General features: G+C 52.7%; 1 protein-coding gene across 4 annotated transcripts; it reads left to right on the forward strand.

Moving 5' to 3' along the window:
• Positions 1–3984: 3984 nt before the first annotated feature.
• RAB36 (RAB36, member RAS oncogene family) lies at positions 3985–21047 on the forward strand. Of its 4 annotated transcripts, none has more exons than XM_030336965.2 (11): positions 4004–4248; positions 5036–5118; positions 8370–8461; positions 10336–10401; positions 10831–10932; positions 13338–13402; positions 15005–15056; positions 16109–16190; positions 16517–16607; positions 18173–18292; positions 18795–21047. In XM_030336965.2, exons 2-11 carry the CDS (start codon positions 5050–5052, stop codon positions 18857–18859), a joined length of 804 nt encoding a protein of 267 aa, XP_030192825.1. In that variant the 5' UTR covers positions 4004–4248; positions 5036–5049; the 3' UTR covers positions 18860–21047. The 4 variants fall into 4 exon arrangements, with proteins under 4 accessions (XP_032451308.1, XP_030192825.1, XP_030192821.1 ...); XM_030336961.1 differs by having other exon boundaries at positions 18173–18270; XM_032595417.1 differs by lacking the exons at positions 13338–13402; positions 15005–15056 and having other exon boundaries at positions 3985–4248.

Genomic DNA, 21047 nt, shown 5'->3' on the forward strand with positions numbered 1-21047 from the left:
GCGAACGGCCCCGGGCTGGGACAAGCTGTGAAATGGGGATAAAGATACTTTACAGGGTTACTGTGAAGAACAAAGGCAGCTCAGTTTTGTTCGTGGTACAAAAAGGAAGGGAAGGGAAAGGAAGCGATTGTACGCTCTGAATTGAGCATTGCATGCCTTTAATCCTCAGAGCAAACTCCAGTTCACAGACAGAAACTTCGGAGAGGTTCAGTACGTTCCTTCAAACCACACAGGCCCGATCCCGGGACCGTCTAGCCCTGGCCCATGTTCCTTATCTACTTGCCGACCACCTGGTAATGACACAGATAGGCTCCTGAAGTGGATGCAACACATTGCTGGCTGGAGTAATTGTTCTTGAAAGCAAGCCAGACCCAGCCATCACCTGCATAAAACCCTCCTGTGGCTCCCCACTGGTCTCAGGATAGATTCCAAACTCCTAGCCTGCCACTTAAGGCCCGGGGTCATGGGCCTCCTTCAGTCATGCTGGATTCTAATTTCCCAAATGGTCAACTCTTTTCTGCAGCCTGAGCTACTTGTAACACTGACCACCTCTTTGTCCTTCAGGACACAGCTTGGTATACACTTCCTCCATGAAGCCTATCCTCTCCCCAATTCCAAATTAGTAAATGTTCCCACAGCTTAATTATCCCATTGGCAAACTTTCTCCTCTAATTCTCTACTTATTTCTGTTTCCTCCTGCAGACTCCAACTTCCCTGAGGGTGGAGACCATGTCAATCCTGTTTACTTGTCTTTCCAGTGCCAGGAATATACTAGAAGGCTTTTGGTAAATGTAGAATAAATGAATGGTTAATGGGCTTGAATCAAGATTTATAATCTACAAAGCACCTTCACCATCTTGTGTGATCCTCACCACAAACCCTTGAAGTAGAGGGTCAGGTCCATTTTATAGCTGGGTAAACTGAGGCATAGGAGGAGGTAGAGCAACTCACATAAGTCCACCCCCTAAGCCTGAGTCTTCAGCACTGAAACTTAACAAAGGCACCAAGCATCAGCCTCCAGCACATTTAGCTTTGAAATGAAGATAACTAACCACGACCTAATCTGTTGTGACCAAGGATTCCATATGGTGATTTGGAGATCTGCCCCCTACTGCTGTCCTTCCAAGGACCTAATCATAAAAGATCTCTCTAAGCCAGAGCCTCTTAGCTTTTTTAGGAAGGTGGTGTAGAGAGCACTGGGCTAGGAGTTCAGAAAATCTGGGTTCCAATTATAGTTCTAACTCACTAGGCAAATTCTTTTGATTTTTTGAGCCTAAGATTCCTTATCTGTGAAATCAGGAAGCTAAATCAAGTAGATTCTCAAAACTGGGTACCCTAGGCCTCTCAGAATCTGGTTACAGAGTCTTTTTTTTAAAGAGTTTTTTTGCTAATGTTCATTTATTTTTGAGAGAGAGAGAGAGACAGAGTGTGAGCAGGGGAGGGGCAGAGAGAGAGAGAGAGAGAGAGAGAGACAGAATCTGAAGTAGGTTCCAGGCTCTGAGCTGTCAGCACAGAGCCCCACATGGGGCTCGAACTCACAAACTATGAGATCATGACCTGAGCCCAAGTTGGACACTCAACCGACTGAGCTACCCAGGCGCCCCTGGAGTCTTTTTTTTTTTTTTTAATTATCCTTGTATTTTATTATTTTTCAATCTCTTTTTTGTTATGTTCTTAAAGATACACATAACATTACGCTATATATATGTTAATTTATGAAGCATAAAAATGTAACAACGATCTAGGAATTCACCACCAGACATTATCAATGCCTGCATCCTCTTTCCCTATCGCATACCCCATCCTCCTCTCCAAAGCTAACTACTCTCTCATTTTGTGATTACACAGTCTTACAAGTGCCTCTGGAGGCCATCTAGCCCACATGCCTCACTCTTCAAACAGAAATTAGCTTACAGGAAGGAGCTCAGTGACTCAGGTCAGCTTATAAACAGCCATTAATTACAGAAATTAATTATAAAATGAGCTCCAGAAGCCAGCCATATGATATTCAGGCATCATTAGATTCAGAACTATGCAGATTAAGGTCAATAAATGGTAGGCCACTGCAGGGGGCTGGACTCCAATTAAATGCCAATGCTACAGCAAGAGTTCTTATGCCCTGATTGCAGAGAGGAGGTGTCTGGGGGAAAGACTTGAAGGAGGGAAGCACACCAAAATAATCAAGGCTGACTTTGCAGGGCCAGAGATGGGAGATCTTATTTATTCTCTGTGTCCCAAATTGTTTATTTTCATTTGAGTTATTTATTGAATAGGCAATATATGCACATAGAGGAAAATCTAGAAAGTATGAAAGTAAAATGTCTCCCTCCTTTCTCAACCCCCAGCCAACTGGTTGTCTTCACTTGTAACAACCACTGGTAGCTTTCCAGAGCTCAGCTAAACTTATACAAGTAAATATGATTCAAACAGTGTTCTCCACCTTCTTTTTTTTTTTTTTAATTTAATATTCATTTACTCACTTAACACTCACTAAATGTCTGCTCTGTCCAGGCACACTGTTTAGCCAATGCAATACATGGATGAAATAAACAAACACCCCTGCTCTCACTGCTGCCAGTGGAGGGAGATAGGCAATCAACATAAACAATAAATTATATAATATGTTAGAAAATGGTAAGTGCTTGGGGGAAACAGAGCAGAATTAAGGGGTTGGGAGAATGCTGCCATTGTAAATAGGCTGCTTTGGGGAGGCCTCATCTAGAGGTGTTATCTGAGCAAACTTGAAGAAGCTGAAGAAGGGGAGCAATGTGAATATCTGGGGAAAGAGCATTCCAGACCTAGGGAACAGCCAGTGTGCAAATACCCCAGTGCCTGGTGCACTGCAGGAACAGCAACAAGGCCAGTGGAGCCTGTGTGGGATGGGGGGTTGGGGAGTAAACAGTAGAAGATAAGAGAGGAGGGTCTCCTGGGTGACTCAGTTGGTTGAGCATCTGACTCTTGATTTCAGCCCAGGTCATGATCCCAGGGTCATGGGATCAAGCCTCACATTGGGCTCCGAGTGGCACCTGCTTAAAATTCTCTCTCTCTCTCCCTCTGCCTCTCTCCCCAATGTGCTCTCTCTCTCTAAAATTAAAAAAAATTTTAATAAAAATTATTTTATTAAAAAATTTTTAATATCTATTCATTTTTGAGAGACAGAGAGAGACAAAGTATGAGCAGGTGAGGGGCATAGAGAGAGGGAGGCACAGAATCCCAAGTAGGCTCCAGGCTCTGAGCTGTCAGCACAGAGCCCCACATGGGGCTCCAACCCATGAACCATGAGATCATGACCTGAACTGAAGTCGGTGGCTTAACTGACTGAGCCACCCAGGTGTGCCTAAAATAAAATAAATTAAAGAAGAAGAAGAAGAAGAAGAAGAAGAAGAAGAAGAAGAAAAGAGAGGAAATAAGGCCAGAGCAAATTACGTGAAGCCTCTTGGACCATTGTAAAGACTTTATTACTCTGAAGAGATGAGGAGGCATTGGAAGATTGCCATGATCTGATCTGTTTTAACAGGAGGATCCCTGGGGTTGCTGAACTGGGAATAGGTCAGAGGCAAGGGTGAAGGCAAGGCGACCAGCTGCAGGGAGAGAAGATGATGGCTGGGACATGGGCAATACTAGTGGAAGTGGAAGAGAGTAAGAGGATACTGGACAAATTTTCAGGGTAGAACCTACTGGATGTACCGATAAGTCAGATATGGGTTGTGAGAACAAGAAGTCAAGGGATCTTGGAGATCCCTTCATACCAATATATAAAGAAAAACAAAAAATTTAGATAACCATAAAAAATCATATTTAATATTCTGAAAATAAATATTTAAATACTTCACATAATCTCTATCCGTTCCTTTGAGCCACCACCTATACCACGGAGGCGGGTACGCGAGCCTCTCCACGCTCAGCCCCACCCCTAGGGCCTCGGCCCCGCCCCTGAACCCGCCCTGCCTCCCTCCCACAGCCTGCCTGCCAGTTCCGGCCCTTGTTACCAAGGTGATCGCGGGCGCCTGTGCGGTGTCCTGGAGGGTTCCGCCGTTCCCCAAGAGGCTGCGGTTGCTACGGTGACCGACTGCGCTATCTGCGTGTGGGACTCTTTCCGCTGTGAGCCCCGCCCAGACCCCGTCCCCGACGCCCTGGATTCGTCAGAAGCCGGCGGGTCTCGGGTGGTGCTCGTTGCCATGGTGATCGCTGCCCGGGGCCCAGCCTGACCAGGTCACCAAGCTTCTGGAGCCTTCGCAACCTCCGTGGGTGAGTCCGCCATACCCTTGCCCCAACCTCGTTCGCCCCCGTATGGGCTTGTCCCGGAGGCCCTATTTGGGAGGGCTCCGCGTCCCCGCCCACCTCTCACCGAGGTAACCTTAAAGCCGAGGCCTGCAGCCCCGGGGCCTCATTCCCTGAGCGCCCACCTCGGGCCAGGCCCGTGTTGGTCCTGAAGGAGAGTCAGATCAGATCCGGGAGGACGATAGGCCTGGTTAAGGCCTCGGCCAAGGCCACCCTCGTGGGGAAAGGGGGAAGACAGAAGATGCAGGACTGTTGAATAGGCCTGAGGGGCCAGGCGCTGGGCATGGTGAGGGGGTACAGGGAAACGCCTGTGGGCTGAAACCTAAGCACCGCCCCCCCCCCCCCCACCCAAACCTTAATCCCTTAGAGACTAGGAGCAAGGGACCACCCCTCCCCACCCCAATTCCACTTCCTCCACCTGGGCTATGATGCACAGCTCAGCGTTTGTGCAATGCCTCACTCGCACCCCAGTGATAAGTTCAGAGAGCAGCCTCTCCTCTCCTGGTTGGATACCTGGCAGAAGGAGACCCAGGTCTTCCTGACTCCCAGGCAGGATTAGGAAAGCCTGGTCCCCTCCACCCCCACCCCAACCATACTGTCTGCAGATGGAAAGAGATGACCTCTGGCCGGTATCCCTGACTGAGAAGGAGGCCAGGATCAATGTTTAAAGCTGCTGAGAAGTTAAACATAAACTTGAGGCTGAGTCCCCAGGGTTTTGCACAGCTCCCTAACTCTCCCCTGGTTGGGTCCACAGGACATTCTGGAAGGATGAGGTCCTCCCTGACGCCTTTGGGGCCACCTGTGAGCCGGGACCGCATCATCACCAGCTTCCCTAAGGTAGAGAGTCATTAGGCCAGCCCTTTATGTGTGTTTCATGTCCAAATCCACACCTGCATTCATCACTGGAAACAAAGCTCAGGAGCCTAGGAGGTCAGTCCCTCACTAACAGACCCTGGGAACTTACCAGAGTTAGAGAAGCAGGGAGATTGGTGTTGACTCTCCCAAAGTGGACCAGCAAGTTAAGGGTGACACCAGGAGACAGGGTGGCATGGAGGTTAAAGGCACAGATTTTGCTGGTCAGAACAGTCCTGGGTGTGAATCCTGACTCTGTCATTTGACTGTGTGACTGTAGGCACGTCACTCAACCTCTCAGCTGCTGATACATAAGGATAACTCCTCTCACACTGGGTGCCTGGCTCTTGGTAAATGGGAGCTCCCTTACCCACGTTGTGGGTATTTCTGCCTTTCTCATTATTACTACTGTTATGAAAATAGTATTCTAGTTTCCTGAAACCAAATCCGGGGGTTTGTCCTCTTTACCATTCGGCTTGGTTCCTGCTGAAAACCCACAGCTCTCTGCCATTGTGTATTAAAATCCAGTATTAATTGCATCAGGGGATGCAAATCAGTACAACCCCTATAGGGGGCAGTGAGACAGTATTTCCCACCTTTGTGCTGCCCCTGCCTTCTGATCCAGCCATTCAAGGCCAGGCATTGAAGCAATTTGTAAAACAGGTCAGACACAATGTAAATGTCCTCCAGAGTGGGCTGCTTCAACAGCAAAATGCTACTTCCTAACAGACGTGAGGAAGAATGAGGCTTCCTTCCCTTCAGGAGCTGATGTGCAGTAATGGCTAAGTCAATTAAGTAAAATGCAAGGAAGGGAACAGTGTGTAGTGTACTTCCATGGGTGGAAAAAAAGGAGAGGGGAGAAAACAAATGTATGTGTTTGTACATGCCAAAAATACCTCTGGAAGGACACATGAGATGCTGCTGTCAGTGGTTGCCTCCATGTGACTTGGGACAGGCATGGAGGGAAAAATCCTCCCTGTAGAGTGACCTCTTTTCTTGACTTCTGTGCCCAGACTGGTAAGGAGAAGGAGATGGCTGTAGGACTTTGGGTAATTTGGGTCTGCAACCATATCTTCTCACCTTTTCTTCCTCTACACACCCACAGAGAAAGCTGTGGTGCCTCAGATCTGTGGACAATTCCCCCAGAATTTTCCATCTCAACAGAAGCCCAGGCAATTGCTCCCTAGAAAGCTTGACAGTGGTAACCAGGGATGATGGACACAGATGTTTCATGAGGCAAAAGGAAGGGAAGTGTGACGGGCACAAAACAGTTCAGGGACAGAGGACCCCATTTACAGAGAAGACCAACAAGGTTCAGAGAGGTAGGGAGAGCTGCCTGCATCACACAGCTGGGTGTGGCAGAGCCAGGACTTGATGTGGGTCTGACTCCAGAGCTCCAACCTTCCCCCTACCCTGGGGCATCCATCATGTTTTCACAGAGGATAATATTCTCCCCACTCCCATCTGTGGCATTTCATCTTGTATCCCAGGGCCACACCATTTCACACCTGAGAAATTCATGGTCAGTAACTCCTGTTACTCTGTGCCTCAGTTTCCCTGTATCCAAAATCAGCCCACGCTTCCTGCCCAGTCTTCCTTATTACATTTCTTCAGTGCATCCAAAATGTGGGATTCCTCTAATGACCACTTTGGCCAGGCTGGCCCCTGTTTTGAAGCCAACATGGAAGTCGACAAGAAAAAGCAGCCAGCTTTCTCCTAAAGTAGCTGACACTGTTCCACATGAATGTGGGCCACGGGGCTAAGGCTGTTCACCTGCATTACCCCTTTGATCCTTCAACGACGTATGAAGAGCTGCTGTTATGAGTATTCCCACTTTACAGATGAGGAAATGGGCCTACTGAGATGTTGTGACTTACCCTTTTGTAAAGCTCCTTCCACTGTCCCTGCTTCCTCTGTCCCACATGGAGCTGTGAGGGCACATGGGCCAGGGAAGAGCCCATCTCAGTGCCTGGGAACGCAGAAGAAATACTAGGGCTAAGGGAGGAGGTGGAACTCTTGCCATAGGGGAGCTGTGGGTCCAAGCAGTGCCCCTCTGAAGGACACAGAGGGCGGCCCAGGGGACTACTGCCATATCATAGCAGAGAACACAACAGCTTCCAACGATGCCCTTTCTCCCGTGTCCTTACCATGCTCCATCCTTAGCCTCCGCCAATCTGAGAGTAAAACATAACAGTCACCTTCAGCTTGTTTATATCGTCTTTTCCAATATAAAACAAAGTGCACTCGACATGTGTCATGACCTCTTAATAGCTGTGAACATTTGCTGAGCGCATTAATATGTGCCAGGCTGGGCTGCCTGATGGCTTTACAACATTATTTCATTCTATGCCTCCAGGCTCTCGAGGTCTTAACAGATGGGGAAATCTAAAGTTCAGAGACATTAGACAGCTGTCTGGGATCACACAGCAGCTACGAGTGGAACAGGTCCTCTTCTTCCTGTTTAAGAGAGATCGGTACTCTTTTTTTTTTTTTTTATTTTTTTTTTTCACGTTTATTTATTTTTGGGACAGAGAGAGACAGAGCAGAACGGGGGAGGGGCAGAGAGAGAGGGCGACACAGAATTGGAAACAGGCTCCAGGCTCGAGCCATCAGCCAGAGCCCGACGCGGGGCTCGAACTTCCCAGACCGCGAGATCGTGACCTGGCTGAAGTCGGACGCTTAACCGACTGCGCCACCCAGGCGGCCCCGAGATCGTTACTCTTAAACCATAGCCCAGTGTTGCCTTCCAAGAAATGGGAAGATGAAAAGAGCCCTCCAGGACATTTCCATGTGCACCTATGCATATTTTTAAGAAAATGGCACCCCAAGATCTGTAGAAGTATGGAAGGACCTTGGAGGCTAAAAGGGCCCTCATAGCCCACCCCTCATCTCACCCTGAAGGGCCCCGAGAGGACAAAGATCTGCCAAATGCCCACAGCAAAGGCACAGCTGCCCCAGGCTAGACCCAGCTCTCCAAGTCACCACCCGGGTCCTTTGGTCTGGCCTGGCCTCTGCTGTTGCTCCTCAGGACTCACAAGACCCTGGAGCCTCAGGGCCACTGATGGGATAGAAGACAGATGTGACAGAGGGATCAGAGAAAACTAATGAAGCTGGAGCTTCGAGGCTGGGGCAGGAGAGAATGCTGGGAAACAAGTCACCACCTCGCTGCCCTGCTTGGTGATGGAGCCGTGGCTTCACAGGGTACAGTGCCCACCTGTTTGTCTGTCTTTCTCCAGTGGTACACCCCTGACGCCTGCCTGCAGCTCAAGGAGCACTTTCACGGGCAGGTCAGCAGCACCTGCCAGAGCAGGAACACGGGGACTGTCGGGTGAGTGACCCCACATGCCAGGGGGTGCAGGATGTGTGAGGAGGTGGCAAGAAGGAATGAATGCATGGATAAATGTATGAATGAACAAATGAAACACAGAGATGACACCTGTGCAGCCCAGTACAGGCCTGGATCTGATGGGGATTTTGATCTGGCTTTGCTTGACCCACCTCTGCCATAGAGAACAGCTTTCCCTTTTCTCAGTAAGTTGCACCATGACTTTTCAGCCTGAGGTCTCTCTCCGTGTATGTCTGCTTGCTCTGTCTGGAATGTCTTTCCTACTCTTTCAGCTCACAGTCTAGTGTCAGGGGAGTCTCCCATCACCCCTGCTCCCCAGCCTGGGCTGGGTGGGGTGCCCCGCCTGTGTGCTTCTGGGTCCCAAGGACTTAGCTCACAGAATTCCGAGTTTGTCTATCTGGATTCCTCACGAGACCTAGCCTGTGAGGGCATGGGCCGTGTCTGTCCTGTTCCCTCCTCGGCAGCACCTGGTACCACCTCATTCCTGTAGCGCCTGGCACCGCCTCGTTCCTGCCTTGGCAGCAGCCAGCTCTGCCAGCACAGGGAGTTAGCAGTTACTCTTCTTGACACACAGGGACCAGGGCCTGCTTCTGCGTCTCCTCCTGAGGAGCTCACAGTCTGCTCAGGCAGTCCGCTGAGCTCACAGGTGTCGCACGGTGTAGTGAGGTGGCAGCGGACACCCAGCACTGAGGTTCCCAAGGTGGCACAAGGTGAGGCTTCACTCAGGTCAGAATAGCCAAAGCAGCCATGGTCATGGGCTGAGAGCATTGGCCACCAGTTAGGACGTACTGGTACCTTATAAGGTGCTTCACGCAGATGACCTCTCTGACCCTTAACAACAGCTCTGGGACGTGCAGAAACTGAGGCACGGTGGGTACCCCCACAGTACCTCAGCAGTACCTTTACTCCTTCATCTGGGAAGTGGAGTCAGGGCCGCCCTGCTCCAGAACTAGAAGCCAGCTGGGAGCAGAGAAGACACAGCCGCTGCACTCTCGGACATGACCAGGGGAGCTGCACCGGGTCACCAGGTGACACAAGTGCCTTCTCGCAGTCTGCCGGCAGAGGGAGTGCCTGGTCAGATGTTTGCCCATTGAGCTCCTGTGGCTGGAGCTGCAGAAACTTAAAGTATCACCAGGAGTCCCAGGCATGCTGCCGCAGGGAGTGCAGGACACGCACAGGGTGAGGCTGTGGCTGTTCTCAGTGAGCAGGGTCCCTGGGGAGCCCAAGAACTTCAGAGCCGGTTGGCCTCAAGCCACAGCCTGGTGCCGTGTCCTGGTCTGACTCCTGTCCACTCCTCACCTCTTGGGGCCTGCCTGGACCTTGCAGATACCTCCAAGGCAGTTGGTGGCCATGGTGTCCTGGTCAGGGAGCACCTGCTTGCAAAGAGCAAGAGCCCATGCAGCCCCAGGGGTGGGTATGAGCATGCAGGGGCTCTCTTCCCCCATGCCTTTATTCCCTGCACATGGGTGTTATGTCTGCCTCAGTGGCTCCCGGTTCCTTACTGCACCCCCAGCTTGTAAATCACACCACCTAGGACTCCTCCCTCCACACCGTCAGCCCAAGACTCAGCCTCTCATCATGCCCAATTCTTATCCTCATGACAGAGCCTCGCCCAGTGGCACAAGGGTATGGCCCCAGAAACGGCAGAGTCCCCAGAACAAATGCAGGCCCTCCTGCCCTCCCCTTTGAATACCAGGGATGGGGCTAGACATCCCAGAGTGTCTCAGCAGGTGGCCTGTCCCCTGTCAAGGATTGAGGGGTGGTTCATGAGTGGGGAGCTCAGGGAAGGAAGGGCCCATATGTGTGAAGATGCTCTGTGGCCAAGCTTGAGAGCAACACACCCATATCCCTCACAGGCTCAGACTCTCCAAGGTGGTTGTCGTTGGCGATCTCTACGTGGGCAAGACCAGCCTCATCCACAGGTATGCCTGCCGCCACACCTCCCAGCACCGGTTGTCACACTTTTGCCTGGGAGGCCCATATAACTTTGTCGTAGTCAAAACTGCTTGGCTGATGGGAACCATGTCTCCAGAGGGGGTACAGGGAACCAGGGAGTGGCAGGTCAGGAGGAGGAGGGCGCAGCATCCCAGGAGCCTGGCATTCATGACACCATACCCTGGGACCACGGGCTCATACCTCATTGGCCCTGACCTGCAGTGTTTGCCTTCCAAGCTGCTGCTCCACCCCCACAAAGCTCTTGTTGGCAGCTCCATCCATCTAGGGTCTATCCCTGTGGACCATCATCTCCTTATATTCCCTACAGGGTGAATTTTTCGTTGCCTGCAGACTTTGGCTGTCGTGAGCAAAGCTTCCACACACAGCCTCTCTGATGACTCCCTCAACTCCCGCAGGTTTTGCAAGAATGTTTTTGACCGTGACTACAAGGCCACCATCGGGGTAGACTTTGAAATCGAGCGCTTTGAGATTGCTGGGATTCCCTATAGCCTCCAAATGTAAGTCGCCATCATGTCACAGCATTTCCTGTGTGGCTCATGGGTGGGCTTTGCGGAGGAGACCCTTGGGGAAAGCCTTGGTAAGCTCCTTGTTGACTGTGCCCTGTGGTGCCCAGTGAGGACCTGTCTGGACAAACAGGAACAGTTATGTGAAACTGGACTTCTCCAGTTCCCCGAGGCCCTGTATACTCCCTCAGTCCCCATGGGTGTCTCACATTGGTCATCAGACCTGGGAAAGGCCTCACAGACCAATGAGCCTACTCACCCTCATTCTCTCTTAATGCCCACCCCTCAGGTTCTGGCTCCGGGTCCAGGTCTGCCTGGCCCCTGGTGATCCCAGTCACCTCAGGCCTGTGAGCATCTGTTCTCATCTGGAAAATGGAGCCAAAAGGCACCTAGTCCATGTGCCTTCCTCAGGCCTGATGTACCACCCCCACCCCCACCCTCTGCCCTTGCTCTGCTCCATCTCCCTCTGTCTGTCTGCTTCCCTGCCAGCCCCCTGTCTCTGCTCCCAGTGACCCACTGGCTTCAGCCTCTCCCTCCAGTTCTCCTCAGAACAGCCCAGAGTCTTTTCCCCAGCCTCACACTTCCCACTAGAGCTCTGGACCTTACCTTCCTTCTCCTCTGGCACCTGGAGGATACTGCAGGCCTCTCTGTGTCACCAGCCCTACCCTCTCATGTGTGGCTTCCTCCCCCCTTCCAGGCTGCCCTGCATGGCATATTCTATGCTCTCTGCCCAGCTGCTCCTATACCTCCTCTTGCCTACTGCCTCTGTCCTGGTCCCCTTCTCTTTTCTCTCTCCCTGGGGTTCACCCCTGCTCCTCTGGTTTCATTTCTCCATCCTCTATGTCCTGCTTGGGCTTAGCCGGGGAATCTATGGTCATCAAGATAGAGGTCACCCTCTCATAGACCTCAGCTCCTAACTCTGTCATGATAATGTCTGCTTCCCTGAGGACAGCCCCAGTGCAGTCCTAGTGATACAGGTGGCACTGCTGAATCTTGCACAAGGGAGAGTACAGGGCCAGACCAGAGCAGAAGAGGCTGTGAAAATGCAGGGCTGTGGGATCAAGGGGCTCTGGAGCCAGGAGAGCTGAGGAGCACAGAGCTGATGGGGCAGCCTAGGTGGAGCCGTGCAGAGAATGGCCTGTGCTGGGCTCCCCGTTGTGGCCACTGGCCACATCTAACTAGAACAGATACTGTCCTGGCTTGGCTTCTTATTGTCCTACATTGAAGCCACTGCAGCTATCATCTGGCCCCACCTCCAGGCCACCCTCCAGCTTCCCATCCAGAGTCATCTTCAGAAATGAAAGACAATATGAATGAATTAATGAAAGAATAGAGTCAAAATGTTCTGCGTCATGCTGAATCACATGAAAACATTTCAGACTTTTGAGGTCTTATTCATGGCTTGTCTACTTTTCCATTTGCTGAAGAGTTAAATTCTGATCTATTTATTTATTTATTTATTTAACATTTATTTATTTTTGAGAGACAGAATGAGACAGAGCATGAGCAGGAGAGGGGCAGACAGGGACACACACACACAGAATCCGAAGCAGGCTTCAGGCTCTGAGCTGTCAGCACAGAGCCTAGTGCAGGGCTTGAACCCATGAACTGTGAGATCATGACCCGAGCCGAAGTTGGATGCTCAACCGACTGAGCCACCCAGTGGCTCACCCCAATCTATTATTTTTAAAAGGGAATGGATTTTCAGGTTTAGGCCTGCATATTGATTACCTGCCTGGTTCTAAACCAGAGCAAGTAGATCTCAGCATGGGTGTCCCCCTCTCCTGTAGTGTGCTCATGGCAGACATCATTAATCGATTGTTGCATTCTTTTCCATAAAGTCAGGGCTGTGCCCCTCCAGAGAGCCAGAGCTCAGAGTCACCCAGGAGATGCAAACCATGTCCCTGTTATATACTCCCACCCCCCCAACCCAGAGCATACCCTCTGCTGCAGTACAGAATGTTGAAGCCATGGCCCAGCCACACATGAGCAAGGGCAGATCCATAGCTGGCAGCCTAGCCTGGAGCCCCATTCCCATTCACAGGGCCTCCCCTGCAGGTGGATTTCCACATCTTCAGAGCAAGCATATCAGGGAACATACTCTCTTTTTTAATGGCATCGTCCAAAGGGACTAAGCTACACCTCCACTTATCCAGGCAGTAGAACTACTTGGGCCATGCCCCTCCTCCACTGGCATGGTGAATCCAGCCAGGAAACTCCCCCATGGGGCACCTTAGGAAGAGATCATGAGGAATTGGTGGGCGGGGACTACTGGCTGGTAGCTGGGACGGGCCCTCAGGCTTGCCCACCCACAGCCCCACTAGCCTGCTGGCTCAGACCACTGCAATTGCTTAATCTGCCACCTCTCTGTTTCCCTTTCTGTCTCTGCCACCACACAGCTGGGACACAGCAGGGCAGGAGAAGTTCAAGTGCATTGCATCTGCCTACTACCGGGGTGCCCAGGGTGAGCATCTGGGTGATGGCAATGGTGGGGCCCTCAACCACGTACAGCAGGAGGCTCCCACTGGACTTATAACAAGAAGTCCAGGTCCTCCACGCAGACACCAAATCTGTCCTCCGAGAACCACTGAGAAAATTCCTGGCCAGTCCTCTGGGATGAAGAAACTGCCTTCCAGCCACACCGGCCTGTGGTTGGCCTCCTCAGTCACATCCTTCAGGGACCCTGTGCTGGTGGCTGCTCCCTGTGAGTCTCAGCCAGTTTCAGCTCAGAAGGATGCTCAGAGAGGGAGATGCATGTCTAGAAACCCCCTAAAAAGAAAAGAGCATAGTCGACTCCTAGAGGAGGTGCAGGGAGGCTAGGCTGGAGGGGAGGAGTGGCAGGGCCACAGGAGGACTGCACCTGCGGATGGGGGGCAGTGGGGGTGGCCCGGGCACTGGGCAGGCCTCCCAGGCAGTAGGCAGCAGCATAAGCTCCCCACTCCAACCCCAGCTTCCCAGGAAGAAGGGGTTTCAATGGGAGACATGAGAACCGCTCACAGGCTCCAGAACCAGGCTCAAGTTTTGAGGCACAATTATGTCTACTCAGTACTGGTGTAAAGAAATTACAAGTTTCCATTTGAGATTTGAGAAAAGCAGAAACAGGAAACAAACCATGAGCACTTTGGCTGTGGGTTGGAGTTCCTGCACTGGCACATCTTCTCAGGGGCATGACACACCCTGAGGATGAGGTGTGAGGCACCGGGACACCCCTGGGAACTGCACCCTGGCCCACCACCATCAAGGTCCTCAGTATCCTCCTTCATTTCCATTCTTTTCTGCCTCAGGCGGACTCCTACAACCTTCAGCCAAGGTGCAGAGGAAGGTTCTGCCCAGCCCCGCTCACTTCCCCAGGGCCACTCTGGAATGTCCTCCACATGGGGATTCCCTCAGGACTCCCAACGGGCTCCTGGACACCCTGGACAAAACGGGTCCAGGGCGGAGCCATTGAGGAGAGGCACCTAGGGGGCAGCAGCTGCATCTCCCAATTTTCTGTCTGCCTTGCTCCTCAGAAATTGTTTTCCTAAAGCTGGTTGTTGCTAATTATCCTCATAGCCATAGCTGCCATTGGTCAAAATCCCTGCATCAGGCCCTAGATCAAGAGCTTGTAAAATAGCTGTTCTTGTTTAATCCTCACGGCAACCCTGATAGCCTGAGCTATCATTCTCACCACTTCACAGATGGGGAAACACTGAGGCTCTCAGCTGTTAAAACCCTCATCTGAGCTCCCTCAGCTGTAAGTGGCAGAAGAGAAGTTTGAACACAGGAGCCCATGAGCTCATCTTGCCTCCCTGGATAACCCCTGGGGCTGGACCTCTGGTTATGGGTTGGAAAGGGTGGTGGGTAGGTAGGTCCCAAGGGGCCGCTAGGGAGTATCTCTTCCCCAGCCCCCATAGTGGGGACCAGAGCCGACTGCCTGGGGGACCACTCTGGCAGTTGTGTGGGAGCCAGGCTCCTCTCTGGGTTTCTCCTGGGGAGCAGGGAGCTGCATGAGGGGAGCCCTTCCTGGTCACACCATGTTGGCCTCACCTGTTGTTGACCTGCTCTTGGCTTCTCCCTGTGTGTACAGTGATCATCACAGCCTTTGACCTCACTGATGTGCAGACTCTGGAGCACACCAGGCAAGTCTGGGACTCTGTGGCCCCTGTGGTCCTCTTGGGTTTGGGAACACCCACGAGCTGGGCCCCCATTGGTGGGTGCACATGACCAGGCTCACTTGTCAGAACTGACTGCCCACAGGCCACTTACTGTCCAATTTGCCAAATTATCCTTTAAAATTTGCATCCATCTGCTGAAGGCAGGGCCAGTTCAGGATACACGGGCAGCCCAGTCATACTGGGGCCAGCACTCACAAGGTCCTGCCTTTGCTTTTCTTTTTTTTTTTTTTAATGCTTATTTATTTTGTGTGCATGGAGGAAGGGCAGAGAGAGAGGGAGACAGAGTTTCTGGAGGGGGCTCTGCACTGACAGCAGGGAGCCTGATGCGGGCTCGAACTCACAAACCATGAAAGCATGACCTGAGCTGAAGTCGGACGTTTAATTGACTGAGCCCCACCAGGCGCCCTGAGCCTGCATTTGCTTTAATGCTCTGCTGTCACCATCTTGAAAGCTTTAATAATTGCTGGAGGAGGGGCCTCACATTTTCACTTTGCCCTGGGTCCTACAAATGATGTATATCCAGTCCTGTCTGAAGGGATGGTATTTGCTGTCTTGGGTAGAGATCAGTCAGGAGACCTGGTAACATGACCAATTCTGGGAGGCCATCTGCTTCTGCTGGGAATTGGGAATTGACCAAAGTCCTTTCACCTCACTTGGGCTTGGGGCATTCATATCCAGCTTCTCCCAAACCCCGTGAGGGAGGCTGGGGTGATTGTTTAAGTTGATGAAAGGACAGCACTCACCCAAGCTGACACAGGGTGAGGGCGCTGCCAGGGCAGGGTCTTCACCTCTCCTGACAAGTGCTTTTGCATCCCCACCCACCTTCAGTCCAGCTGGTGGCAGGACCAGCGCCCCACTCAGCCAGCTGGGTCTAGGTGCCCTCCCTGCAACTGGAGGCTCAATGCTCCCAGCTCTGGGGTGGACCCAGGTCTGCACCCTCCATTCCCTGGTCTTCTTCAGACGTCTCTAGGGAGACGGATGCCCTCCTCAGCCTGTCTTCCTTCTGTGCATTCCAGGCAGTGGCTGGAGGATGCGCTAAGGGAGAACGAGCCGGGCTCCTGCTTCGTGTTCCTCGTGGGAACCAAGAAGGACCTTCTGGTGAGCACGCCAGAGCTAGAGGCTTAGGATGGCGCCCGGGAAAATGCATCCACTTTCAGCCTAAGCTTGGAGAATGGAGGGTGGTGCTGACATGCCTAGATGGGGATTTGGAGGCCAGGAGCTGAAAGTTAGGGGCACCTGAGTTCCCTGTTCCTGTTTTGTCTTGTCTGAGGGATCACTGGGGTCTCACCCCTGGAATGTGTACCCCCACCCGTGCACTGAGGCTGCCCATCCCAGGGTGACATGGGGAGGGAGGAGGCCCAGTAGGAAGTGCCTCCCCACAGGGAGGGCCTGGAAAGCTGGGTCAGGAGGGCTGCTTCTCCCAGTCAGGGGCTGCATGTGAGCAGGCAGAAGTGGAGGCTGTGCGCCTGGCCAGCGAGATGCGGGCGGAGTACTGGTCGGTGTCAGCTAAGACAGGTGAGTTGCCACAGTGCGTGCAGAGCTTCCTTCTGTGTCTCTATGGAATGCTTGAGTCACAGCCAGCTGTGCTGGTGACGATGCAGGGCCTTCCATTGCTTGAGAGGAGTCTCCCATCCCTAAAGGCAGACTAGGAGCCCTCCCCCATGGGCAACAGGAATAGCGACACCTGGCCCTATGCTTGTGTTCTGTAATGCAACCCCCTCCCTCCTTGAGTCAGATCCATTTTATCTCTGTGGGTCATGTCCAGGGTCATAGGGAGGAAGTAGCAGGGCTGGGATTGGAATATAGCCCTCACCTGTAACCACTGTACCATTCTGCCCACCCCCCACCTGAGGTAGCTGGGTAAGAGGTACCTCCTGGCACATAGAAGGGTCCAGTAACTGGGGGCTCCCACCCCTTCCCCGGGTGTCATTGTGAAAGACACTGCAAAATTGCTCATGGCCCCCTGGCCCTCATCCACATCCCACCCATCTGTCCTCCAGCCACACTGGGCCCCAGCCACAGTGAGCCCTCGGTCCCTGTGCCACCTTCACCCATGAGCCACTGTTTACTTCAGCCCTGGCAAGATGTCTAACATCTCTCAGCCTCAGTGTCCTCATCTGAGAAATGGGTGATGCTTTCTATCTCATCTTGTTTTTACTGTAAAAACATGTTGTCTTAAATTATAAAAGCCATGTGTATTCATGGTGGAAAAGTTAGAAAATGCAGAGAAGCAAAGGACACACTTTAAAAACACAGGTTGTTGCCAGGGATGAAATGAAATAACATGCAGTTATTGCATGGCTCATAGAAGGCCCCAGTGGCTCTGGGGACTCAGGCATTATGCCTTGTAGTCCTTGCCCTGGGTGAGGGGCTGCGGTAAACATCTGGCCAGGGACTTGGTGAGGTAATGGTGCGATAGGCACCACGGGTGGAAGCACAACTTCCAGCCTGACACAGATAAGAGTGTGGCAATGGCCATGCCCAGTTCCCTCTGCCCCTTCCTGACAACATCCACCGTGCCTATGAGAACCCACGCTCTTAGAGTAACAGCACATTCGTTGAGAATTCTCCTTTGGGCCAAGCAGGATTGCCCTGAGCAGTTGTATAGGTTGTTAGCTGCACAAGGGTCATGTGCATGTCAGGAGTTGGAATCTAGCCCTGTGCCCAGGTGGGTGGCCTCCTCCACCTGGAGGAGGATGCACAAAGCCTCCGTGTGGAAGTTGACAGAACGTTAATCTTCACAACTGCTCACTGGACAGGTGCTCAAAAGTGACAAGAGAGCAGACACCCTCTGATCTCCACACATCCCAGTGCCTGGCCCACAGGAGATGTTCAGTGGCGAATAATTGGAAGAGTAGATGCTGGGAAACCAAGCCTCAGATTTGAGGGAGCTGCCAGGGCAGGGGGCCCCAGAGCCCCCTGAGGTGGGAGGCCGGGCCAGCCCGCCCCATCCCTTGCACTGTGCCGCCTCAGGAAGCCCCACAGGCGGGCCACCCTGGCTCCCGCACCTGTTGGCTCACAAATTCGTCTGTGGGTGAGGGGAGAGGCGACAGGGTCAGGGCTGTCTCTTGGGCCCACAGGGGAGAACGTGAAGGCGTTCTTCAGCCGCGTAGCTGCCCTGGCATTCGAGCAGTCGGTTCTGCAGGACTTGGAGAGGAGGAGCAGTGCCCAGCTCCAGGTCGGCGACGGAGACCTCATCCGTGCGTACAGACAGCAGGGTGGGGACTGGGGAGCAGGCTTGCAGCCTAAAATCTATGTCCACCATCCCCCTGTCCCAAGAGCCCATTCCCTTAACTCGTCCCCCTGTGCTGCCCTCTCTGGGCTATCCTTTTTGCCATTACTCGGACCTCAGGCCCACAGCCTCCCTGATCCTGCCTGCCAGCTCAGACTCCCTCCCTGGCTCTCCTTGCCCTTCTAGCAGCTTCCTCATGAGCCAGGCTGGGCATCCCTGGCTGCATGGATGTGTCCGGGCTTTGGCTCTTCTAGTCTGTGTCTCTGCCCGTGCTGTTCCGCCACCTAGAATACATCCTAGGCCTCTCAGCCTGTGCCAGGTAATCAGGGCCTTGATTGAGAGGCCCAGGAGGTCAAGCTCAGCTGGGACCAGTGGAGTCACCAGAGGGTACCAGTGGCAGGGGAGGGAGGCTGCCCAGTGTCAGCTACAGGTGCTTAGTTGAGGCCATGTGACTTTTTCCAACCTTACAGGAATGGAGGGGAGTCTACCCGAGACCCAGGAGAGCAAGACATCCTCCAGCCTGGGTTGCTGTTAGCTGGGGCCTGCATCCGAAGCCTCTACTCCCTGCACATGCATGGACAGTGCCTTCCATGACCGTGGAGGGGTGATAGGAAGCCATCCGTGTCTGCCCACGCACCATGCTGAGCCCCAGAGCTCAGCCACTTGTCGTTAGCAGGTCAGGAGCCAGGAAAGACCTGCTCTGGCTGCCCAGGAGCCTCTCACTGCCCAGCTGTGGGTATACTGTGGTGATCATCTGGAAGGCCAGTCCCTCCTATAGATTCACCTGGCCTTGAGAGGCCTCAGAACTACAGATATGAGACACTTGTGCCCCACTATCTCTTACCCTCGGCACACATCAGCTGCCCATGTAGGCACTCTCCCAGCTTTCCTGGGTTGGCCTCAGAATCCTTCTCATCTAAGTGGTCCAGGCAAGCAGGACTTGTGAAAGTCAGCATATGAGGGAAAATCCACCTGTCATCCCTGCTTGGGACTTTTCTGTTCTCAACAGGACTTGAAGTTCTGGGCCTCGGAGCCCCAGGCTTCATCGTCCACTGTCCCTCTGCCACAGACTTATGGGATCCCTCAGCAGCCTTGCCCCTCTGGAGGAGGATGGACAAGATGGTCTCTCAGGCCCCTTTTGGCCAAGGGGTCATCTTTGGCTCGCCTTTGATCCCTGGGATCCTGTCCTATTGGTCAGTGGGTGAGAATGTGCAGAATAGGCTATTCGTGCCCCTCTGGCCCACCTGGACAATGAGTTTCCCTAGCTGTGCTATGGGAAGAAGGCTTCCCAGCTGCCCCTGAGGTAAATTCCTACTACATCCAATGTGCATGGCACTGCCCTGCTGTTACCAGCAATGGTCACCCAGACACTGCTGAGCTGGTGTCCACGGTTGCCCTGCCATCCCTCTCTCCCTCCGGCCTATACAGGAAGGGCCTGGAAAACAAGAAAATGCTGGGTGTGTGCCTCTCAGGACCTTTGTGGTGGCATCCACGTATCTTTCGAGGATATCAGAGGCCCTCCAGAGTCTAGCAAGCTCCTCACCTACACCACCCTGTCCTGCACATCCAGAACCAGAAGGAACAACCCAGGCACCCCTTCCCCAGCTCCTTCCCAGAGTGCCCGCTCTCTCTATACCCTCATCTTACTCTTCTGTGGGAGCTATTGACTACCCCCACCCACCCCACACTCCACGGCCCTGGGTGGGTGCCTGCTCATCCCTGCCCACCCCATGCCACAAGCAGGTGGGCACATCTGGGCACTTCCCACCTGCTTCTCAGGTGAGCATTTTGCAAACAGCTGTTCTGGTCAGTGCCCCGAATAGTACCCCATACAGTGCCTGGCACACTGCAAGTGCCCAGTGGCGTTCATCGGCTGATAGCAACTGCCAAATGCTGGTTGGGGAAGAACCTGGCATCTTTGTTCATTCTCCCTTCACATTTTAGCTGTCTTTTTTTTATAGCTATAAAATACTTCTTTATATAAATCACACAAAGGAATTATGTACACACTTGTGATAAGCCAAAACAAGACACTACAAAGCTTTGTATATAGACTGAAAGTCCCCCTTCTGTCCCTGGAAGTAAGCATTGTTAATGGCTGTGGGAATCCTCCCAGACTATTCCTGGGCAGCACAACCGTGGTTGTGGGCTTGTTTGTTTAACCAGAATGAGCTTCCACCACACATGCTGCCTGGCAGCCTGCATTCTTGTCAACCTGCAGGAGCCCTCTCCACACACCGAACCTACTTGTTCTTTAGCAGCTGCCGTTTTCCTTCCCGTGATGGACCAGAGTCCCAAGTGCCCTGCCCCCTGAGGGAGACATTTGGTTTGTGTCCATGTTTTAGCTTTTACCGAAGGTGCTTCAGTGACCATCTTATAGATGTAGCTTCGCACACTCAGGATTCCCAAAGAGGACTTGCTGGCCCTTCTGTGGCATGGATCCCCAGCTTGGTCCACTAGACACAATCTTGGGGGGCAGGCAGGTCACTTTAGGACCAGGGCTGTGGCACACAACAGAAAGTGTCACGGGACGGAGGAGCCCGGTCACAGTGGGCTGGCGCTCTCCAATGGCTCCCTCCCCTCACCCCTTCAGGCCCCAGGGTTGGGGGGGCGGCGACAATAATGGTGTCCTGTTGCTAGCTCCTGAGGTAGAACCAACCACAGTATGTTGTGTGTGCCCACTCTCTGTAAGTGGCCCTTTATTAAACTTTCCCCGTGCTGTC

The sequence above is a fragment of the Lynx canadensis genome, chromosome D3 (assembly GCF_007474595.2).
Source record: "Lynx canadensis isolate LIC74 chromosome D3, mLynCan4.pri.v2, whole genome shotgun sequence".
NCBI classification, from domain to species: Eukaryota; Metazoa; Chordata; class Mammalia; order Carnivora; family Felidae; genus Lynx; species Lynx canadensis.